Source organism: Giraffa tippelskirchi, chromosome 1 (genome assembly GCF_054371585.1).
Source record: "Giraffa tippelskirchi isolate mGirTip1 chromosome 1, T2T-mGirTip1v1.2.pri, whole genome shotgun sequence".
Classification (NCBI taxonomy): Eukaryota; Metazoa; Chordata; class Mammalia; order Artiodactyla; family Giraffidae; genus Giraffa; species Giraffa tippelskirchi.
Window position 1 is genome coordinate 117426848 of NC_137275.1, and position 18558 is coordinate 117445405.

General features: G+C 40.5%; 1 protein-coding gene across 1 annotated transcript in view; it reads left to right on the forward strand.

Annotated features, from left to right (window-relative positions):
- The window catches only part of NDNF (neuron derived neurotrophic factor), a 40774-nt gene extending 35825 nt beyond the window's left edge, over positions 1 to 4949 (forward strand). The window contains exons 3-4 of the mRNA XM_081529974.1: positions 1673 to 1797; positions 3466 to 4949. Coding sequence (XP_081386100.1) covers positions 1673 to 1797; positions 3466 to 4859 — 1519 coding nt within the window. The 3' untranslated portion in view covers positions 4860 to 4949. The remainder of the gene's footprint in view (positions 1 to 1672; positions 1798 to 3465) is intronic.
- Positions 4950 to 18558: the final 13609 nt, after the last annotated feature.

The window sequence follows — 18558 nt, forward strand, 5'->3', positions numbered from 1 at the left end:
TAATTCACTTATATGAAAAAAAAAAAAGAATTCAGGCAGATGATTTAAACTTGGGAACCATTAACATACAAGAGGTTAAAGCTGTGAGCCTGGGTGAGCTCACACAGGGCATGAGCATGGGTAGAAAAGAGCGTTCTGGCACAGGGCCTTGGTTCACCTGGTGGGTTAGAGATCAGGGAGGGGAGAGGAACAACAAAGGAGACCGACAGAGCAGATGGACATGGTGGTCAGGTTGGAGAGGGTGTCAGGGTGGATGTGGAGAGAATCAAAGGCAAGAGATACTGAGGAGGTACAATCTCTAGGAGGTGAAGCTTATCTTTTGCCATGAAAACAGTGAGGAAACCACTGTTTCCTCCCTTGCAAGATTATGGGCTTTGAAAGATAAACGTAATCATCTAAATTATTCAGAGTAAGAAGATATAGCATTATTATACATAGGCAATATTTTTTATTCTCCCTAAAAAGTTCTTTTGAGACCATCATTTTAAAAATCTAATGAGAATGTGTAGAGCAGAATGCTTTAATCTTTTAAAATGTTGTTTTAAAATCACTCAACTCTTACGACACACTCAGTCATGTCTAACTCTTTGTGACCCCATGGACTGGAGTCCCCAGGCTTCTCTTGTCCATGGGACTCTCCAGGCAAGAATAATGGAGTGGATAGCCATTCCTCTATCTAGAGAATCTTCCCAACCCAGAGATTATAACCCGGGTCTCCTGCACTGCAGGCAGATTCTTTACCATCTGAGTTACCAGGGAAGTCCAACTTTTAAAATCACTAGGTTATTTACATTAACAGAAAATCTTAGTGATAGAGAAATGTGTCTTTCCACTGACTAACAGTAATCTTTACCTTTTAAAAATATTTCTCAAATGGTGATTAGATACCTCTCTCCAAAAAGATATGGAATAGTAAAGCTGTGAATAAAAGTCACTAATGTAAAAACCTGATAAGCTGGCTTATTGGAAAAGACCTTGATGCTGGGAAAGATTGAGGGCAAAAGATGGGGGCAGCAGTGAATGAGATGGTTAGCTAGCATCACTGACTCAATGGACATGAATTTGAGCAAACTCCGGGAGACGGTAAAGGACGGGAGTCTGGCATGCTGCAGTCCATGGGGTCACAAAGAGTCTCACACGACTGATCAACTAAGCAACTGAACAACATCAACAATGTAAAAACATGAAGACTGTTATTTTGCTAGAGATCAACATGCATTCTAGAAGAACATTGCCGTAAAAATGATCTTTTGGAATAGTTAGTGCCTTAGAATGCCCTCAGTATCTTATAAATTTATCACTAAATTTATGGAAAATACAGTACCTGTAGGGTAATGTACCTGGAAATTCCTTTGTTGCACAGGCGGGGCCTGGGCTAAATAACACCCCCAAACTGGGTTAAGTGTTTATTCTTAACCCCAGTAATACCCAATCAACACATTTTGGTTCAACATCTAATTATTTCATACCATGTTGATGGTAAATCTGGTTGCAGAACTTTGGACTATCGACTTCCACAAATTAATGCTGAAAGTATCCTGATTTGTGTCAAACAGCCAGTTTGATTTTCTGTTAAATGAACACAAATTAAACCAAGTGATTTTCCCAGTAATCTTGGTGGTTCGGTGTTAGGATAAGTTGTCTCCGTCTGAAGTGGTCCACTTTCACACAGGTATTTCTTTGTGGTTGAAGAAGACAACACTCCACTGTCAGTCACAGTGACTCCCTGTGATGCGCCCTTAGAGTGGAAGCTGAGCCTCCAGGAACTGCCAGAGGAGGCAAGCGGGGAAGGCTCGGGTGAGTACCACGACAGATCTGGTCCCAGACCTCTGGATGGATGGATGGCTGAAAGACTTATGAGACATATAGCCTTTTCTTCCTAAGACAGAACAGCATGGATGCATAGGAGAAGTTGGACATTGAGGAAAGAGATATGGGAAATGGGGATGACATCAGATGACCATGATTTGGTAAAAAAAAAAAAAAAAAGTTAAGAGAGACAGGTGTGGGGACTGAAGGAGCAGGGAAGGGCAAGAGGTTCAGATTAGCTTCCCTGGCTGTGGTTTGCAGTCCTGCCTGAACCTTGGAATCACCAGTGGGGCTTTAGATGCTGGATCCTGCCTCAGAGCTTGTGATTTAAATGCCTTGGTGTGTGATCTGGACATTGGTGTGTTAAAAGCCCCTATAGGTGATTCTAATATGCAACCAGGATGAGAGTATCTGATCTCTAGGGAGTAAAGCGTAGATAGGAATAGAGAACAGAAGGGCATTTAGCACTGCCTGAAAGTCCAGGATGAAAAGAAAGTCAGAAGGAGGAGTAGGTTAGGCATTTAAAGAAGATTCAGAAGATGGAAAGCAAATAATGAGATACAAAGAAATGAGTAGAGTCTGTCTGAGGCCCTGGGTTGATGCTGCCCACTGCCCCCTGCCCCCCGCACTTAAGGGGCAAAGGCATCCTAGCTTTAAGTAAGGCTTGAGATTGATGATGTGACAAGATGTTAGCAAGCTGGATATTTACAGTGATGGGGGAACTGTAATTAGGAACATATTGAAAGAGCATATGAGGAGTGATGAGACAGATAGAGGAAAGGAATAGTCATGTGATGATTGTGTTCATCACATGGTTTAGGACTATGAAATTCTACATACCTCACACTCAACCTGCGGTGCTCAGTTGGAAAAGATCTACTTTGCTCTGGCTATGCAGTCATTTTCTGGGTCCTCTGACTTATGTGCACACTGATATCTGTGTGATATCTGATATTAACAGTGGCAAAAATAAAGGAAAACATTTTAGTTTCAACGCTTTCCCTTCATTCCTCCTGGGCAAGTGTTCTACACACTGAAAATTATATCCTCTTACGGGTGCTTTATAACCTATATTCTAATGAGACTGTCCGGTCCTACAAACAAAAGTGAAATTAGTGAAATGGCTAGCCATCCAAGCGCGAACTGGTAGAATCTTTTTGGTAAGCAGATTGACAGTAGGGATTAGTCTCTAAGAGGTTTGCAGCCTCTGACCTAAAAATTCCACTAATTGGAGTCTAGTCTGAAGAAACCATTTAAAATCAGAAAGCCTTACATATATAAGAGCATTATTATAATGCTCAAAATTAACCAACTATTATTTCTATGATATAATAGTAAATGAGAAAAAGGAAGATTTCTCTAGGTATGTATATACATGATAATAAATGTTATAAAGTTACACAGAAAAATACAATAGTATCAATTGCATGAAACATGTAGAAGAAAACCTGATAGAAATCAAACAATTAATAAAGGACTGTCTCTGGATCATATACTAATGGATAGTCTTTTTATCTTTTTGTATCTCCCAATTTTCTACAGGAACATGTATTCTTTTTATAATGGATAAAAACCAAATTAAATTGTTTTAAAAGCACCATTTAAGTTTGTACACATGTCCTAACGTGTAGCCTGTGCCTCTTCTGTGTCTTTCAGGTGATCTAGAGCCTCTCGAGCAGCAGAAGCAGCAGATCATTAATGAGGAAGGCACAGAGCTTTTCTCCTACAGAGGCAACGACGTGGAGTACTTCGTATCTTCTAGTTCTCCATCTGGTTTATATCAGTTGGAGCTTCTTTCAACAGAGAAAGACACGCATTTCAAAGTCTATGCCACCACAACTCCAGAGTCTGACCAGCCCTACCCTGAACTGCCTTATGACCCGCGAGTTGATGTCACCTCCCTGGGACGCACCACTGTCACGTTGGCTTGGAAGCCGAGCCCCACCGCCTCTCTGCTGAAACAGCCCATTCAGTACTGCGTGGTCATCAACAGGGAGCACAACTTTAAAAGCCTCTGCGCCGTGGAGGCCAAGCTGAGTGCAGACGATGCTTTCATGATGGCCCCCAAACCCGGTCTGGACTTCAGCCCTTTTGACTTTGCCCACTTCGGGTTTGCTTCTGAGAACTCAGCTAAAGAGCGCAGCTTCCTGACAAAGCCTTCCCCCAAATTAGGCCGGCACGCTTCCTCGAGGCCCAAGGCGGACATTCAGAAGGTCTGCATAGGGAACAAGAACATCTTCACAGTCTCGGATCTGAAACCCGACACGCAGTACTACTTCGACGTCTTCGTGGCCAACAGCAACAGCAACACGAGCACAGCTTACCTGGGCACCTTTGCCAGGACCAAGGAGGAAGCCAAGCAGAAGACAGTGGAGCTGAAGGACGGGAAAGTCACGGATGTGTTCATTAAGAGGAAGGGTGCCAAGCTTCTACGGTTTGCCCCAGTCTCTTCTCACCAAAAGGTCACCTTCTTCATTCACTCTTGCCTGGACGCCGTCCAAATCCAAGTGAGAAGAGATGGGAAGCTCCTTTTGTCTCAGAATGTGGAAGGCATTCGGCAGTTTCAGCTGAGAGGAAAACCAAAAGCCAAATATCTCATCCGACTGAAAGGAAACAAGAAGGGAGCGTCTGTGTTGAAAATACTAGCCGCCACCCGGCCGAGTAAGCAGTCATTTCCCTCTCTTCCCGAAGACAGACGCATCAAAGCTTTCGACAAGCTCCGCACCTGTGCTTCAGTCACAGTGGCTTGGCTGGGCACCCAGGAAAGGAACAAGTTCTGCATCTACAGAAAGGAAGTGGATGATAATTACAATGAAGACCAGAAGAAAAGAGAGCAAAACCAATGCCTGGGCCCAGATACGAGGAAGAAATCAGAGAAGGTCCTCTGCAAATATTTCCACAGTCAGAACCTGCAAAAAGCAGTGACCACAGAAACAATTAGAGGTCTTCAGCCTGGAAAATCTTACCTGCTGGATGTTTATGTCACGGGACATGGAGGGCACTCGGTGAAGTATCAGAGTAAAGTCGTGAAAACCAGGAAGTTCTGTTAGTCACCTCGTATGGAGAGGTATCACGTAGAACTTCAGGAGAGACAGAATCACATTAAGTAGAAAGTGACTACTGCTCCCCCAGCTAAGAGAAGTTGTGACCTATACTTGTACTATGGAAGGAAGGGTATCAGCTGGTGTATATTGGTGTTTATGTAACTAGTCGCTGGAGGAAACGTGTTCTAGTGTGCCCCAGTGGTACCGCGTGTGTGTCTGATGTCCACTGACGTCAGAGAGAGAGGATGTCTTGAAGGAACTGCCATCCCTTGCTTTGACCACTGCATGAACTGCTTCTAAATTATTTTATTACCTAAAAATTTAAAATATGCCATTCATTGCACACAGCCACAAATGAAAATCATTCCTCTCAATAGATGCTAGGAGATATATATATATATATATATATAAATTATTTTATAAAGTCTTGTTTTAAATGTCAGTGTTTTTATGATTGTAAACTATTAAATTCTTTTCCTGTTAAAGTACAGATCTAAGTTTATTAAGTGGACAGCTCTTTAGTCAGTTATATTGTTATTGTAAATTCTTATCTGTTGAGTAAAATGTTTAAATACTATATCTCATGTACAAAGTTGACATACATTATATTCATGTATATAAAATTAAAGATATTAGATTATATACTGATCATTTTCTCAAGTAGCAACCTTGGTGTATTCAATTTCTGTTCTGTCCCCAAAACTGCGCCTTTATGTAATTTGGCACCAGATTTGACCCTTTTCTAACAGAAGGCATGCTGCATCTCTCTAAAGTTACCGTAGCGTTAGAGAGTTACTGCAACTTGTATTTTGATTTTGAATAGGAGCTAGCTGTTGAGACCTGAAAGCACGCCAATGGACTTAAAAGAAAAGGACAAGCCCCGAATACTGTAGCCAGATAAGTATTCCTTAATGACCTAAAATGCATTGCCTCTATTTTAAAAACAAGCATCTCTTTTAAGTACAAAAACTGGGATATGATGAAATTTTCCAACTGCTTGAATGTTAGCAAAGTAACTTTTGATTTCTAGTGGAAGCAGCAGAGCAAACATCAATTAGGACTATTATGAGAAAATTGGAAGCTACTGTTTTGTAACATCAATAGTCTCATACTTTTAGCTTTGATCATTCACGAATCTTTAAGAAGTAATTTAGATATAAGGTAAAATGTAGGCAAATCATAATAGAAAACATTTATCAAAAATTCTGCACAAGGGGCAGTTTTAGATAGTTTCACTCTCCACAGGTTCTACACATGAGGTGTCGTGAGAACTTTGAAGGATTCACAAGAGTCTGGGATTTAAGTCAACTAGGCTATGTGGCTTCAGGTAAACCTGTTACCTCCCATTGTCCCTCTGTCCTATTTATAAAATTAGGTGTGGTAAATTTGGATAAGATGATGTTATAGGATACCTTCTATCATATGTCGTTGTCTTTTGTAGAATTCTGTGATTCTGAATTACAAAATGTTTCTGTAACTACAAGTGGGGCAGGTGTAATTCCTTAACCACAACCTTTCACCTACGTGCTGACACTACCTTTCGTATGGTGGGCATGCATGAACAGCATTCCTCTGGAGTACAGAATCACTATGGCTTGGGGAGTAGAAGTGGTGGTTTTTATGAAAAGACCACCTTAGTGGAAAATATCCCCCCTAAAAATGTGTCATCTAGTTCATGAGTGTTAAGGTATCAAAACGACATGTACCATATTTGTATGAAACAGTTTGACACCTGAAATAACTTTTGAAAAGGAAGAAAGAACATGTGCCCAATGGCTATGTAACTAACCAGCTTGAGAGAACTTTAAAACTGACACTGTCTCAGAGGTGTTCTATCCTAAGTTATAAATTCAGTGCCTTTGGAAGGAGAATCAACTTTCTCATATTATTCACAAATATGTTATTATAGAGCAATGTGCTAAATGGGACTACAGTGAATCAAAGAGTTATTGCAGCTTCTGAAGGTGATGGACTTGACTCTCAGATATTGCTAAAGGCCTGGAAACCAAGCCAAGTCAATTTAACCAAGCCTTTACTTTTCAGCCAGCTGGAATGGTGGTTTCTATATAGTCTGGATATATCAGAAAATTCTTTCATGGTCCCAGTGAAATTTGCCTTTTAAAAATTATAGGAAAATTAAATACACATTGTGAAAATTCTATCACTCATAAAGGAAGAGAGAAACCTATTAAAAATAAAGCTCTCTTATTCCTGCTGTGTTTAGATTTTAGGAGCATTCAGGTAAACTGAGGACAAGAAAGGAAAATTTGTTCTTAATTAATAAAAGAACTAGAACATAGCTAATATGAAAGCATCATCTTTTCTCCATTAAGCTCCAGAATAGCTATATTGAAAACAGGGCATTTAGAATCCCAAGGACAGCCATAGTATCATGGAGGAGAAGGGATCTTTGAGGACATTTCATTCAAGTTCAGTATCTTTATTTTTTAGGTTCAAAAATAAATTGAAGACCAGAGAAATGAAAATAAATTTCTCATAGTCAAAACAAGTAAGTAGTGGAATTGCTTCAATTCCAAAATGCTTACTAGAATATAAATCACCAATTCTTGGGGGGAAAAGTAATTTAAAGATCATTTTCCAAAAGGAAATAAAAATTTTTTCGTATTTATGATTTCAAAGCAACTCGTTCTTACAGACCATTTCAAATTTCCGTAAGAATGTGTGTGTAACCTTAACTGACAACTTCAAACTTGTAAGAAAAAAAATACTGTTATTTTTAGAGACAGAAAGTATTCTAATCTAGGTTTGCATGTGCACACAAACGGAGGCTGTAACATCATTAGTCAACTGTTTTAACCTAAAACTATTTAGAATCTATTTTTAAAAAGTGTATAGCGGGTGATTTTCCTAGTTAAAATAATTTATAATCAATGTTTAGATTAATTTTTAAAACATGCATCAAAGGATTACTGCTGGAAAGGACATATGCATTGCTCATTTTAGTGACTAAGAATAAACTTGATAAAGTTATGATTTTTATATCCTGAAAAGCCAAATGAAGAGTGACTTCAAATAAAAAATTACTTAGAGGAACTTTAGAGTTTGAAACCAGTTTTAATTGTTCTGAATAGTTCATCTTCAATGAAAACACATACACACAAGTTTTGAATACAATTCAAGGGCTTTGTTTGACCTGAAACAAATTGGGATCTCTTCCAAACCTTTACCAACACCTCTTAGAGATCATCTGGTTCAACTCTCATTTTACAGATGAGGGCGATGAGGCCCAACCAAGACTAGACCCCAGATTCCTGTACTCTCTGTTTAATAATCACCCAGCTCATTGTAAGCACATCTTCACTTCACAAGGCATGCAACAGCTTACCCAGACTACGCGCCTTTGCCTCTCTTCACTGACTGACTTCAGAATAAAACTAGCATCTAATTTGAGGAGCAAGGCCCTTTGGAGCATCTCCATACACTTCCGTCCCCACTTAGATGTAGTGCAGTAGAGGTAAAGTCAGCTGGGAAGTCGCTTTGGGTCCTCCCCCCAGGACCAAGCAAGTGACCGTGGCCAGATTTCAGCTGTCCTTTGTTTGAAGTTGTCTGTGGGACCTGGGAGACATCAGGGCACACTCATCATTGTGTTTCTCCCAGAGAGTTCTGGCCAGAAAAATATGCAATGGCTTGGGATTTGGGTATCTGTTATTGTTTTGAAGGTGGGAAATGGGAGAGATGAGAGCAGAGAGAGGAAATGGAGTGTGAAGGGAAGTATGTTGTTGTTTAGTTGCTAAGTCATGTTTGACTTTTTTGTGACTCATGGACTGAAGCCTGCCAGGCTCCTCTGTCCATGGAATTTTCCAGGCAACAATACTGGAGTGGGTTGCCATGCCCTCCTCCAAGGGATCCTCCCAACCCAGGGATCAAACCCACATCTGCATCTCCTGCATTAGCTGGTGGGTTCTTTACCAGTGAGCCACCAGGGAAGCCTTCCAGAAGAAAGTATAATTTTTCTGTACTTTTCTTTCTCTAACTGGCCTGAGATATCAAGGAAAGTGAGAGAGCTAACATAGCTTAATTTTATTAAGAATTTGGATTCTGTCCAACACAGAACCTGACACTATAAAATTTGACTTAGATCACCATCCACTCTATTAAATCTCATCACACTATTTGCTATGAATGATTGATCATGTATCTGGGTAAGATGTCCTTCATTTCTATTTATTTGACTTCCTCTTCCTCCATCTTTGAGAACTGAGTTTAGTAATCAAAGTTTAGAGATGAAGTTCCTTAGAATGACTTTTCATATCCACCCTGATACCTCTTTCAGATATTTTCTAATATTCTGTTAAAGTATAAAAGAAATTGAAGGCTATCAGTCACCATCACGGGAAAATGGTTTGTTCCAAGATTGAACAGTGCAAGGCCTGAGTTACGTTTCTTTATTGTCTTTATTCAAATACTAATGAAGATCATGTGGCATCAAGTGTTAGAGGGGAGGAGAGTTGTACAAGGTGAGACACTTGAGTCCTTGGAAAGAATTCCTTCGAAAGCAGAAACAAGAATGAATGTAACTCCTCATCCCATTGCCCTACAGGAGAGAATTTTCAGAAAGTGTATGGTTTTCTGGAAACTTTTAGAAACTTACAGGCTAGAAATTTCGAAGCAGAAACACATTGAGCGGCCTCCCATGATGTGGACATGTCCCAAGACTTCAGAATTTGAAATAATTTTATAAATTGAGACTAGTGTGACAGAGAAGTCACAGCTTATGGGTTCTTGTTATGGGTGATGAGATCCAGCTAGAACAGTAAAAAAAAAAAAAAGCCATCTTACAACTATTAATAAGAGAATCAATGAATGCACTGTTTTGTTTTGGAGTCCAGTATTACTGTCAGAAACTGGTGAGCTTTAGGAAGCGAAATGTTTCCAGTCTCTCTCTTCTTGTGTGAATAATGCCAAGATTCATAGCCAATCAAATGACCATAATTTGGAAAGGAACAAATGTTCATTTCTTGTCTATAGTTAGCCCTTGGGGTAATCTTCCTACACGGCGTAAATACGGCAGCGCAGAATAACAAAAGCAGTTATTTTAAGATACACTTGACAAGACCCCCAAATGTGCATGTTTAGTTATAACTCGGACAGGATTTTGCTTCTGAGAAAAATTATTTGTGATAAACAGCACCAAGTGTATTAATACATAGCAGGGTTAGAGGTTTCACTGTTCAGTCTTGTCTCTTCCTATAAAATGAACTTAGACCTATTAAAGAAAGTTAACATATGGCTACTTTTACCATGCAGGCTGGAATAGTTCCCCAATGCCAAAAACAAGCAGTTTTTGGAAGCTGTTTGTTACCCTCAAAAGCCACAGCGATGTCTCATAGCTCTCTGCATTTATTTGACCAATTTTGTGCCCTTCTGTAGATCCATATGACTAAAATAATGGATTGTGGCTGAACCATTTAATAAGAGTCATAAGAACCGACATAGTTTTCTGTGTTAGCAATCTGCTGAGAGCAACTGGCGTAGTCAAAAATACAGCCTATTTCCAGTGGTTGTGTTTCCATGTATCACAGCAGCCACAAGGGGCCTTAGTGACGTTGAAGGTTTCCTGGTGCTTCTGAACAGAGTAAGAACTTGACTTGAGACTGGTAAAGAGGTGACTGAAACAACTGAGAGAGACAAATTAATATACATTTTTTTTTAATAAAATTCAACCAATTTTACTATGGTAATATGTTATTTTAAAAACATGTTTTTAAAGAAATAACAGACTCTTGTAGCTATTTCTAATGGTAGTATTGAATATCTCCTTCCTGCTGAATAAAGCTTGCCATTCTTCCTTAAATGAAGAGGCCAAGAGCTAAATTACAGGTTGCCCAATTTTGCCTTTTTTCCAATCATACACATGATCATGGGTTCTCTTGGTTTGTCCATGGGTGATCTTCAGGTTTGGAAAAAGATGACAAAGATATGAAAGCAGGGTAAGATCCCAACACTTAAATTACTTGCATTTTGACTAATGGAAGAGAGCTGGACTTCAAATACAGCTGTGTGCTGTGCAAACTTGACTGCTCTGAATACTGAACTCTGGTTCCTTTGCCAATTCCATGGGCAAGAATTCCAGAGGCCTGAGTTGAAATGTGCAGATAAATACTCAGTGCTGGGGTTCTTGGTGCCAAAGCACACAGAATACTTATGCCTGCTATGGAAATCTTGGAAGAACAGAACTTCTGTTTTTAATATCTCTGAGGATTTAGAACAGTTCTTAGACGACTTATTACCTTTCATAAAACTGACTCCTACTTTAAAAGTCTCTTGGTGGCTTACCTATATTAAAAAGAGGAAAAGAATACTTTTTGATTCCACTGAGTTTTCTCTTCTCTATTGAATTTAAACAAGCTAATAAGAGAAAGGACAGCAATGGAAAGAGTGTAGAAATGGGACTTAGGATGTGTGGGTTTTTTAAACTTCTGTGGTCTTAAGGTTTCTCATTTGTCAAATGAGAAGGGTGATGATCTCTAAAATTCCTTTTGGAAAAAGCAGGGAAACTAACAACCTTTAAGCTCATACTGAGTGCCAGGCATGTGAAATACAATTACTTAATTCCCATAACAACCCTGAGATGAAGACATTGTATTCTCCTTGAACAAAGAACAAAGAAATTACATAATGTGCTCAAGGTCACGAAGAATAAAAACTGGATACACCTCTAGCTCCAAATGTATGCATCTTTCTCTTTCCCTCTGTGCGGTGTGAGCTCTAGCACACAGTGAACTTATATTATTAGTGAACTTATAGAATAGAATACAAGGAGGAGAAAATTCATAAAAATGGGGAAAGCTAAAACATATTCAAAGGCTGACCTGGACATTTATCAACAAATTATCTTTGACATGGATACATATGAAGAGCTAGAGACAGAAGAGAAATAACATACAAGGATCACTAAGTTCCTCTTACTGTGTAGAATTTCTCCATTTAATGATGTTTTACATTATATCACAGCCTTTCTTGTTTGTTTCTGTATCTCATTATACAGAACTTGCTGTAATGCTTACATATGATAAAATGTGTCTGTAATGTGAGGACAATAAACCCTTATTTAATACTTTTGTGTTTTAGCATATAGATTTGTCTGTGGTTGTTTGGGGTTTTGTTTTGTACATATTCTCTTTCTTTTGTTACGGGTTTTCTTTAAAAAAAATTTTAATTGGAGGATAATTACTTTACAATGCTGTATTGGTTTCTTTGGTACAACAACGTGAATTAGCTATAAGTATACACTCATTCCATCCCTCTTGAGCCTCTCTCCCACCCCCACCCCCATCTCACCCTTCTAGGTCATTTTAGAGCTCCAGGCTGAGCTCCTTGTGTTATACAGCAACTTCCCACTAGCTATCTATTCTACAATTGTAATGTATATATTTCAGTGCTCTGCTCGTAGGAGATATTTCAGTTCAGTCGCTCAGTCATGTCCGACTCTTTGCAACTCCATGAACTGCAGCACGCCAGGCCTCCCTGTGCATCACCAACTCGCGGAGCCCACCCAAACCCATGTCCATTGAGTGAGTGATGCCATCCAACCGTCTCATCCTCTGTCGTCCCCTTCTTCTCCTGCCCTCAATCTTTCCCAGCATCAGGGTCTTTTCAAATGAGTCAGCTCTTCACATCAGGTGGCCAGAGTATTGGAGTTTCAGCTTCAACATCAGTCCTACCAGTGAACACCCAGGCCTGATCTCCTTTAGGATGGACTGCTTGGATCTCGTTGCTGTCCAGGGGACTCTCAAGAGTCTTCTCCAACACCACAGTTCAAAAGCAGCAATTCTTCAGCGCTCAGCTTGCTTTATAGTCTAACTCTCACATCCATACATGACCACTGGAAAAACCATAGCCTTGACTAGACGGACCTTTGTTGACAAAGGAATGTCTCTGCTTTTTAATATTCTGTCTAGACTGGTCATAACTTTCTTTCCAAGGAGTAAGCGTCTTTTAATTTCATGGCTGCAGTCACCATCAGCAGTGATTCTGGAGCCCAGAAAAATAAAGTCAGCCACTGTTTCCCCATCTATTTGCCGTGAAGTGATGGGACCAGATGCCATGATCTTAGTTTTCTGAATGTTGAGCTTTAAGCCAACTTTTTCACTCTCCTCTTTCACTTTCATCAAGAGGCTCTTTAGTTCTTCTTCACTTTCTGCCATAAGGGTGGTGTCATCTCCATATCTGAGGTTATTGATATTTCTCCTGGCAATCTTGATTCCAGCTTGTGCTTCCTCCAGCCCAGCGTTTCTCATGATGTACCTGCATATAAGTTAAATAAGCAGGGTGACAATATACAGCCTCGACGTACTCCTTTTCCTATTTGGAACCAGTCTGTTGTTCCATGTCCAGTTCTAACTGTTGCCAAATAAGACGGTAGGCACTGAGAGAGGGCATCAGAGGGCAGACAGACAGAAGCCACAGTCACAGGCAACTAGCCAATCTGATCACACAGACCACAGCCTTGTCTAACTCTATGAAACTAAGCCATGCCTTATGGGGCCACCCAAGACAGACAGGTCATGGTGCGGAGGTCTGCCAGAATGTGGTCCACTGGAGAAGGGAATGGCAAACCACTTCAATATTCTTGCCTTGAGAACTCCATGAACAGCATGAAAAGGCAAAAAATAGAACACTGAAAGATGAACTCCCCAGGTCGGTAGGTGCCCAATAGGCTACTGGTGATCAGTGGAGAAATAACTCCAGAAAGAATGAAGGGATGCAGCCAAAGCAAAAATAACACCCAGTTGTGGATGGGACTGGTGATAGAAGCAAGGTTCGATGCCGTGAAGAGAAATATTGCATAGGAACCTGGAATGTTAGGTCCATGAATCAAGGCAAATTGGAAGTGGTCAAACAGGAGATAGCAAGAGTGAACATCGACATTCTAGGAATCAGTGAACTAAGATGGACTGGAATGGGGGAATTTAATTCAGATGACCATTATATCCACTATTGTGGGCAGGAATCCCTTAGAAGAAATGGAGTAGCCATCATAGTCAACAAAAGAGTCCAAAATGCAGTACATGGATGCAATCTCAAGAACGACAGAATGATCTCTGTTTGTTTCCTAGGCAAACCATTCAATATCACAGTAATCCAAGTCTATGCCCTGACCAGTAACGCTAAAGAGGCTGAAGTTGAACAGTTCTATGAAGATCTACACGACCTTTTAGAATTAACACCCCAAAAAAGATGTCCTTTTCATTATAGGGGACTGGAATGCAAAAGTAGGAAGTCAAGAAACACCTGGTGTAACAGGCAAATTTGGCCTTGGAATACAGAATGAAGCAGGGCAAAGGCTAATAGAGTTCTGCCAAGAGAACTCACTGGTCATAGCAAACACCCTCTTCCAACAACACAAGAAGATATTTACTGGGCCTTTATTATGTGCCAGGCCCTGAGCTGAGTCATAATGTGATAATCCACACAACAATCTTTTGAGGTAGATATTTTCCATGTTTAACTGATGAAGAAACCAAGTGTCAGAGAGGTTAAGTAACTTCCCTGATATTACATGGCTAATAAGGAGCACAACCCACTATCAAATCCAGGGCTCTAAATAAAGCCAATACTAGAAGGGGAGATTCTCACTTCCTGCCTTTGGGAAAGCACTTCTTTCTGATTGTGTTTTGCAAGGAATCCACTGGCACAAATTACTTTTAAAGTTTGCTGGACTTGTGCCCATTCTACTAAGGACTTGCTTTATTGGCACATGTCGTATTTGCTACTGATTCTCCTGATTCACTTCTTTATGCCTTCGTTCCCATATAAATTTTTCCTATGTACTTGGCATTTAAGAAGCTCACACAGCCACCACTTCAGTCTCAGTTTGGAAGCTGGTGAACTCTGTGTCCTGCCTGGGGAAACAGCAGCTGATGAGAAGATTCCAGCATCCCCTGTGGGGTCAGTGAGTTAGCCGATATGGCTTCTTTGGTTGAACTCTTTCCTAGACAGTGCCAGGAAGACATGAGGGCTCTGTTGCCCCTTTAGCCCCTCCCTCATTTAAAAATATTTTTTTTTCTAATTGTTAAGGTAGGGTTTGTTATAAAAAATAAAACATAACCTAAAAAATTTCTAAAACATAAAACTTGAAACTTCACTCTAATTCTATTCCCCAAAGAAAACTATTTTTAACAATTCTTAGTTTACATTGATTTACATTCCAATACTTTTTCCTTGCCTGTATATAAACTAATATTATTACCATTAATTTTTATCAAATATGGAATTGTACGAAACTGACAGTTTTGCACCTGGCTTTTTTCATTGAACTTGGTGTTTGGGCCACATTCTGTGTCAGCTTGAGCTCATGCTTGGTTGTTGTTTTTTTTTAAGTTTTAGTCATATTTTTATTCATTTCAACATACCAAAAATATTATCATTTCTAGTATAATTAATTTTTACAATTGAAATGCTGTACACTCTTTATGTCATACCCAGCTGGGAAATTCAGCGTGTCTGTTACTCTTACAGCACACCTCAATAGCCATCTGCACCAATCTCCATCATATTTGCACAGAACCACACCTCTCCTGCAACACGCATGTAGCGCATCTGCAACTACATCTACAGTTTCTCTGCCAAACCTTCCATATCATCTGCAAACACACCCACAGGTCAGGGACCCACCCTTATTGATTTCATTCTTTTCTTGAATTGGAGTATAGTTGCTTTACAATGCTGTGTTGGTTTCTGTTGTACAACAAAGTGGATCAGCTCAATGCCTACATATATCCCCTTTCTCTTGGACCCCCCTCCCTCCCCCACCAGTCTCACTCACCCCTCTAAGTCATCACAGAGCACCAGGCTGAGCTCCCTGTGCTCTACAGCAGCTTCCCACTAGCTCTCTATTTTACATGTAGTAGTATACATAGGGGAGATTCCCTGTTGGCTCAGATGGTAAAGCATCTGCCTGCAATGCTAGACCTGGTTTCTATCCCTGGGTCAGAAAGATCCCCTGGAGAAGGAAATGGCAACCCACTCCAGTACTCTTGCTGGAAAATTCCAGGGATGGAGGAGCCTGCTAGGCTACAGTCCACGGGAATGCAAAGAGTCAGACACAACTGAGCAACTTCACTTCACTCACATGTGGGGCTTCCCTGGTGGCTCAGCGGTAAAGAATCTGTCTGCATTGAAGGAGATTCAGGTTCGATCCCTGGGCCAGGAAGATCCCCTGGAGAAGTAAATGGCAGCCCACTCCAATAGTCTTGCCTGGGAAATCCCACGGACAGAGGAGCCTGCAGGGCTATAGTTCATGGGGTCTCAAAGGGTTGGACACAACTTAGTGATTAAACCAACACTACCACGTATGCCAATGCTACTCTCCCAGCTCATCCCACCCTCCCCTTCCGTCCCTGTGTCCATATATCTGTTCTCTACACCTGCGTCTCTATTCCTCCCTGTGGTTGGACCTAGAGTTTGTCATACAGAGTGAAGCAAGTCAGAAAGAGAAACAGAAATATCATATATTAATGCTGTATGTAGAATCTAGAAAAATGATATTGATCTCATTCTTTTTTAAACATTGGTTCTTCCCATTCTCCTCAGATGTGTAAAATGTGTATCAATATGAACACACAATGATGGTCTCTGTCAGTTACATATTAAACCATCCTCAAATTCAGGCCTGAACCATCACTGACCTCTCCTGTGTTCTTTATCGCATATAGGCATCCTCTCCCAAGTGACAAGCTCTCTCTTTGACCTCTCATTAGGCTTATCTGAGCTGCCTAGGCCTGGATATTCTGTTTCCATCCCATGAGGGCCTGCATAGCCCAGTTTTAGTGAGAATCCTGGTAAGTCAATTTAGCAGGAATCCCTCATGTTAGAATCAGAAGACTCGGGTCAAACTTCTCATCCTTTTAGTTAGTTAGTCACTCAGTCATGTCCAACTCTTTGCGATCCCAAGGCCTGTAGCTTCTGCAATCCGGCTCCTCTGTCCATAGAATTCCCCAGACAAGAATACTAGAGTGGGTTGCCATTTCCTTCTCCAGGGGATCTTCCCGACCCAGGGATCAAACTCTGGTCTCCTACAGTGCCGGCAGATTCTTTACCGACTGAGCTACTAGGGCAGCCTCTCATCCCTTACCACCCCCCAGATAATAACTTACCACCCCAGCCTGCTTTCAACAAGAATCTCAGTAGGTCAGTTTAGCAAGAATCACCATGCATGTATGCTAAATTGCTTCAGTTGTGTCTGACTCTGTAGCCCGCCAGGTTCCTGCGTCCATGGGTTCTCCAGGCATGAATACTCAAGTGGGTTGCCATGCCCTTCTCCATGCCCTTCCTGACCCAGGGATGGAACCCGCATCCTGTATTCTTTACCACTATTGCCACCTGGGAAGCCTAAGAATCACCATCCTCTCATCATACTTTTTCCTCCCCTGACCCTTCCACCCACCCTGCTCTTCAACTGTCCATCCCCACTTGTCCTTGTTGTATCTGCAGTTAAGCCCAATCTCTCTGTGCTGCACCCCCCACCCCTTGCAGAAGTCCCTACATCTACTGCAATAGTCCTGAAAACAATCTACCTACTATTTGAACAAGTATCAGAATAAATTTTTTTAACACTTATAACTACTTTCAGACCTTGCCTATTCTGTAGCCTCATCAGTATCTCTGTGGGCGTGCTCACCACAGTGTGGAATACTGCTGAGGGCTTCACGCACACATGATGCTGACAATTGGGCAACTATATTCAATTCTAATTTCAAAGGAAATGTTTCTAAAGCCCAGTTTAAGTGATTTTTATATTCACATTTATATTTAACACTCTTTGGGAGGATCTCTGTTCCTGCTCCATACCAATCAAATTGACATTAGCAAGGAAAGCTGAGATTCCATGTAGAAATTGTCCCTGAGTCCACGTGACATGGAGGTTGGGTTAAAAGCAGATCATCGCCTGCCTTCTCTTTTGTGATCACCCTCATAAACCGCCACCCTCCACCCACTTAAAACAATGAGAGCAAGGAACCAAGTCATTTCAAAGCAGTGCTTCAGTCTACATGTGTCTTGAATTGTAATCAGTTTTGTGTGAGGGGTAAGAATAGTGAAGAAAATGTCTCTTATGTATTCACCCAGCGCTCACAAACAATTCTGTCAGGGGGGAAAACAACAAACATCTTTAAGCCACCTTGAGACTTTCTCCTCCACAGGCAGCTCTTTGGAGTGTTCAGGTAGGGGAATGAACTGCGGGCATCAGTGAGGGCAGAGACTGGTCTAGCGAGGGCAGGATATGGATCCTCTCAGGATTAAATGTCATGACTCTCTTCTCTGTTGGGAGCTTGAGCAAATACCTTTAGAAATCCCATTTCATGCTCATTATAAATTCTGGTTAAATGAAGTAACCATAAAAATTAAATTGAAACTACTCTCAAGGGATCCATAGAAGACTGAACTAAGAATTGGAGAGTATTTTTAAAGACTATATAATAAAAATGATTATTGAATCTGCATTTTGGGTAAGATAAAATATAAACTTATGCCAACATCTGGTTTCTTTTACAAGTCCTGATTTTATATATATATTTGCAAAAAAACTCTGTTTATCTATATAAATACACAGAGGATGTAAAGTTATTTACAAAACCATATATGGAATATAAACAAAAAAATATTTGTCTTGGATTTATGCTTTCATGTTCCAGAATGAGAATGTTTTTGCCTTTGTTTGATTTTCTTATAATGATTTTCTTTG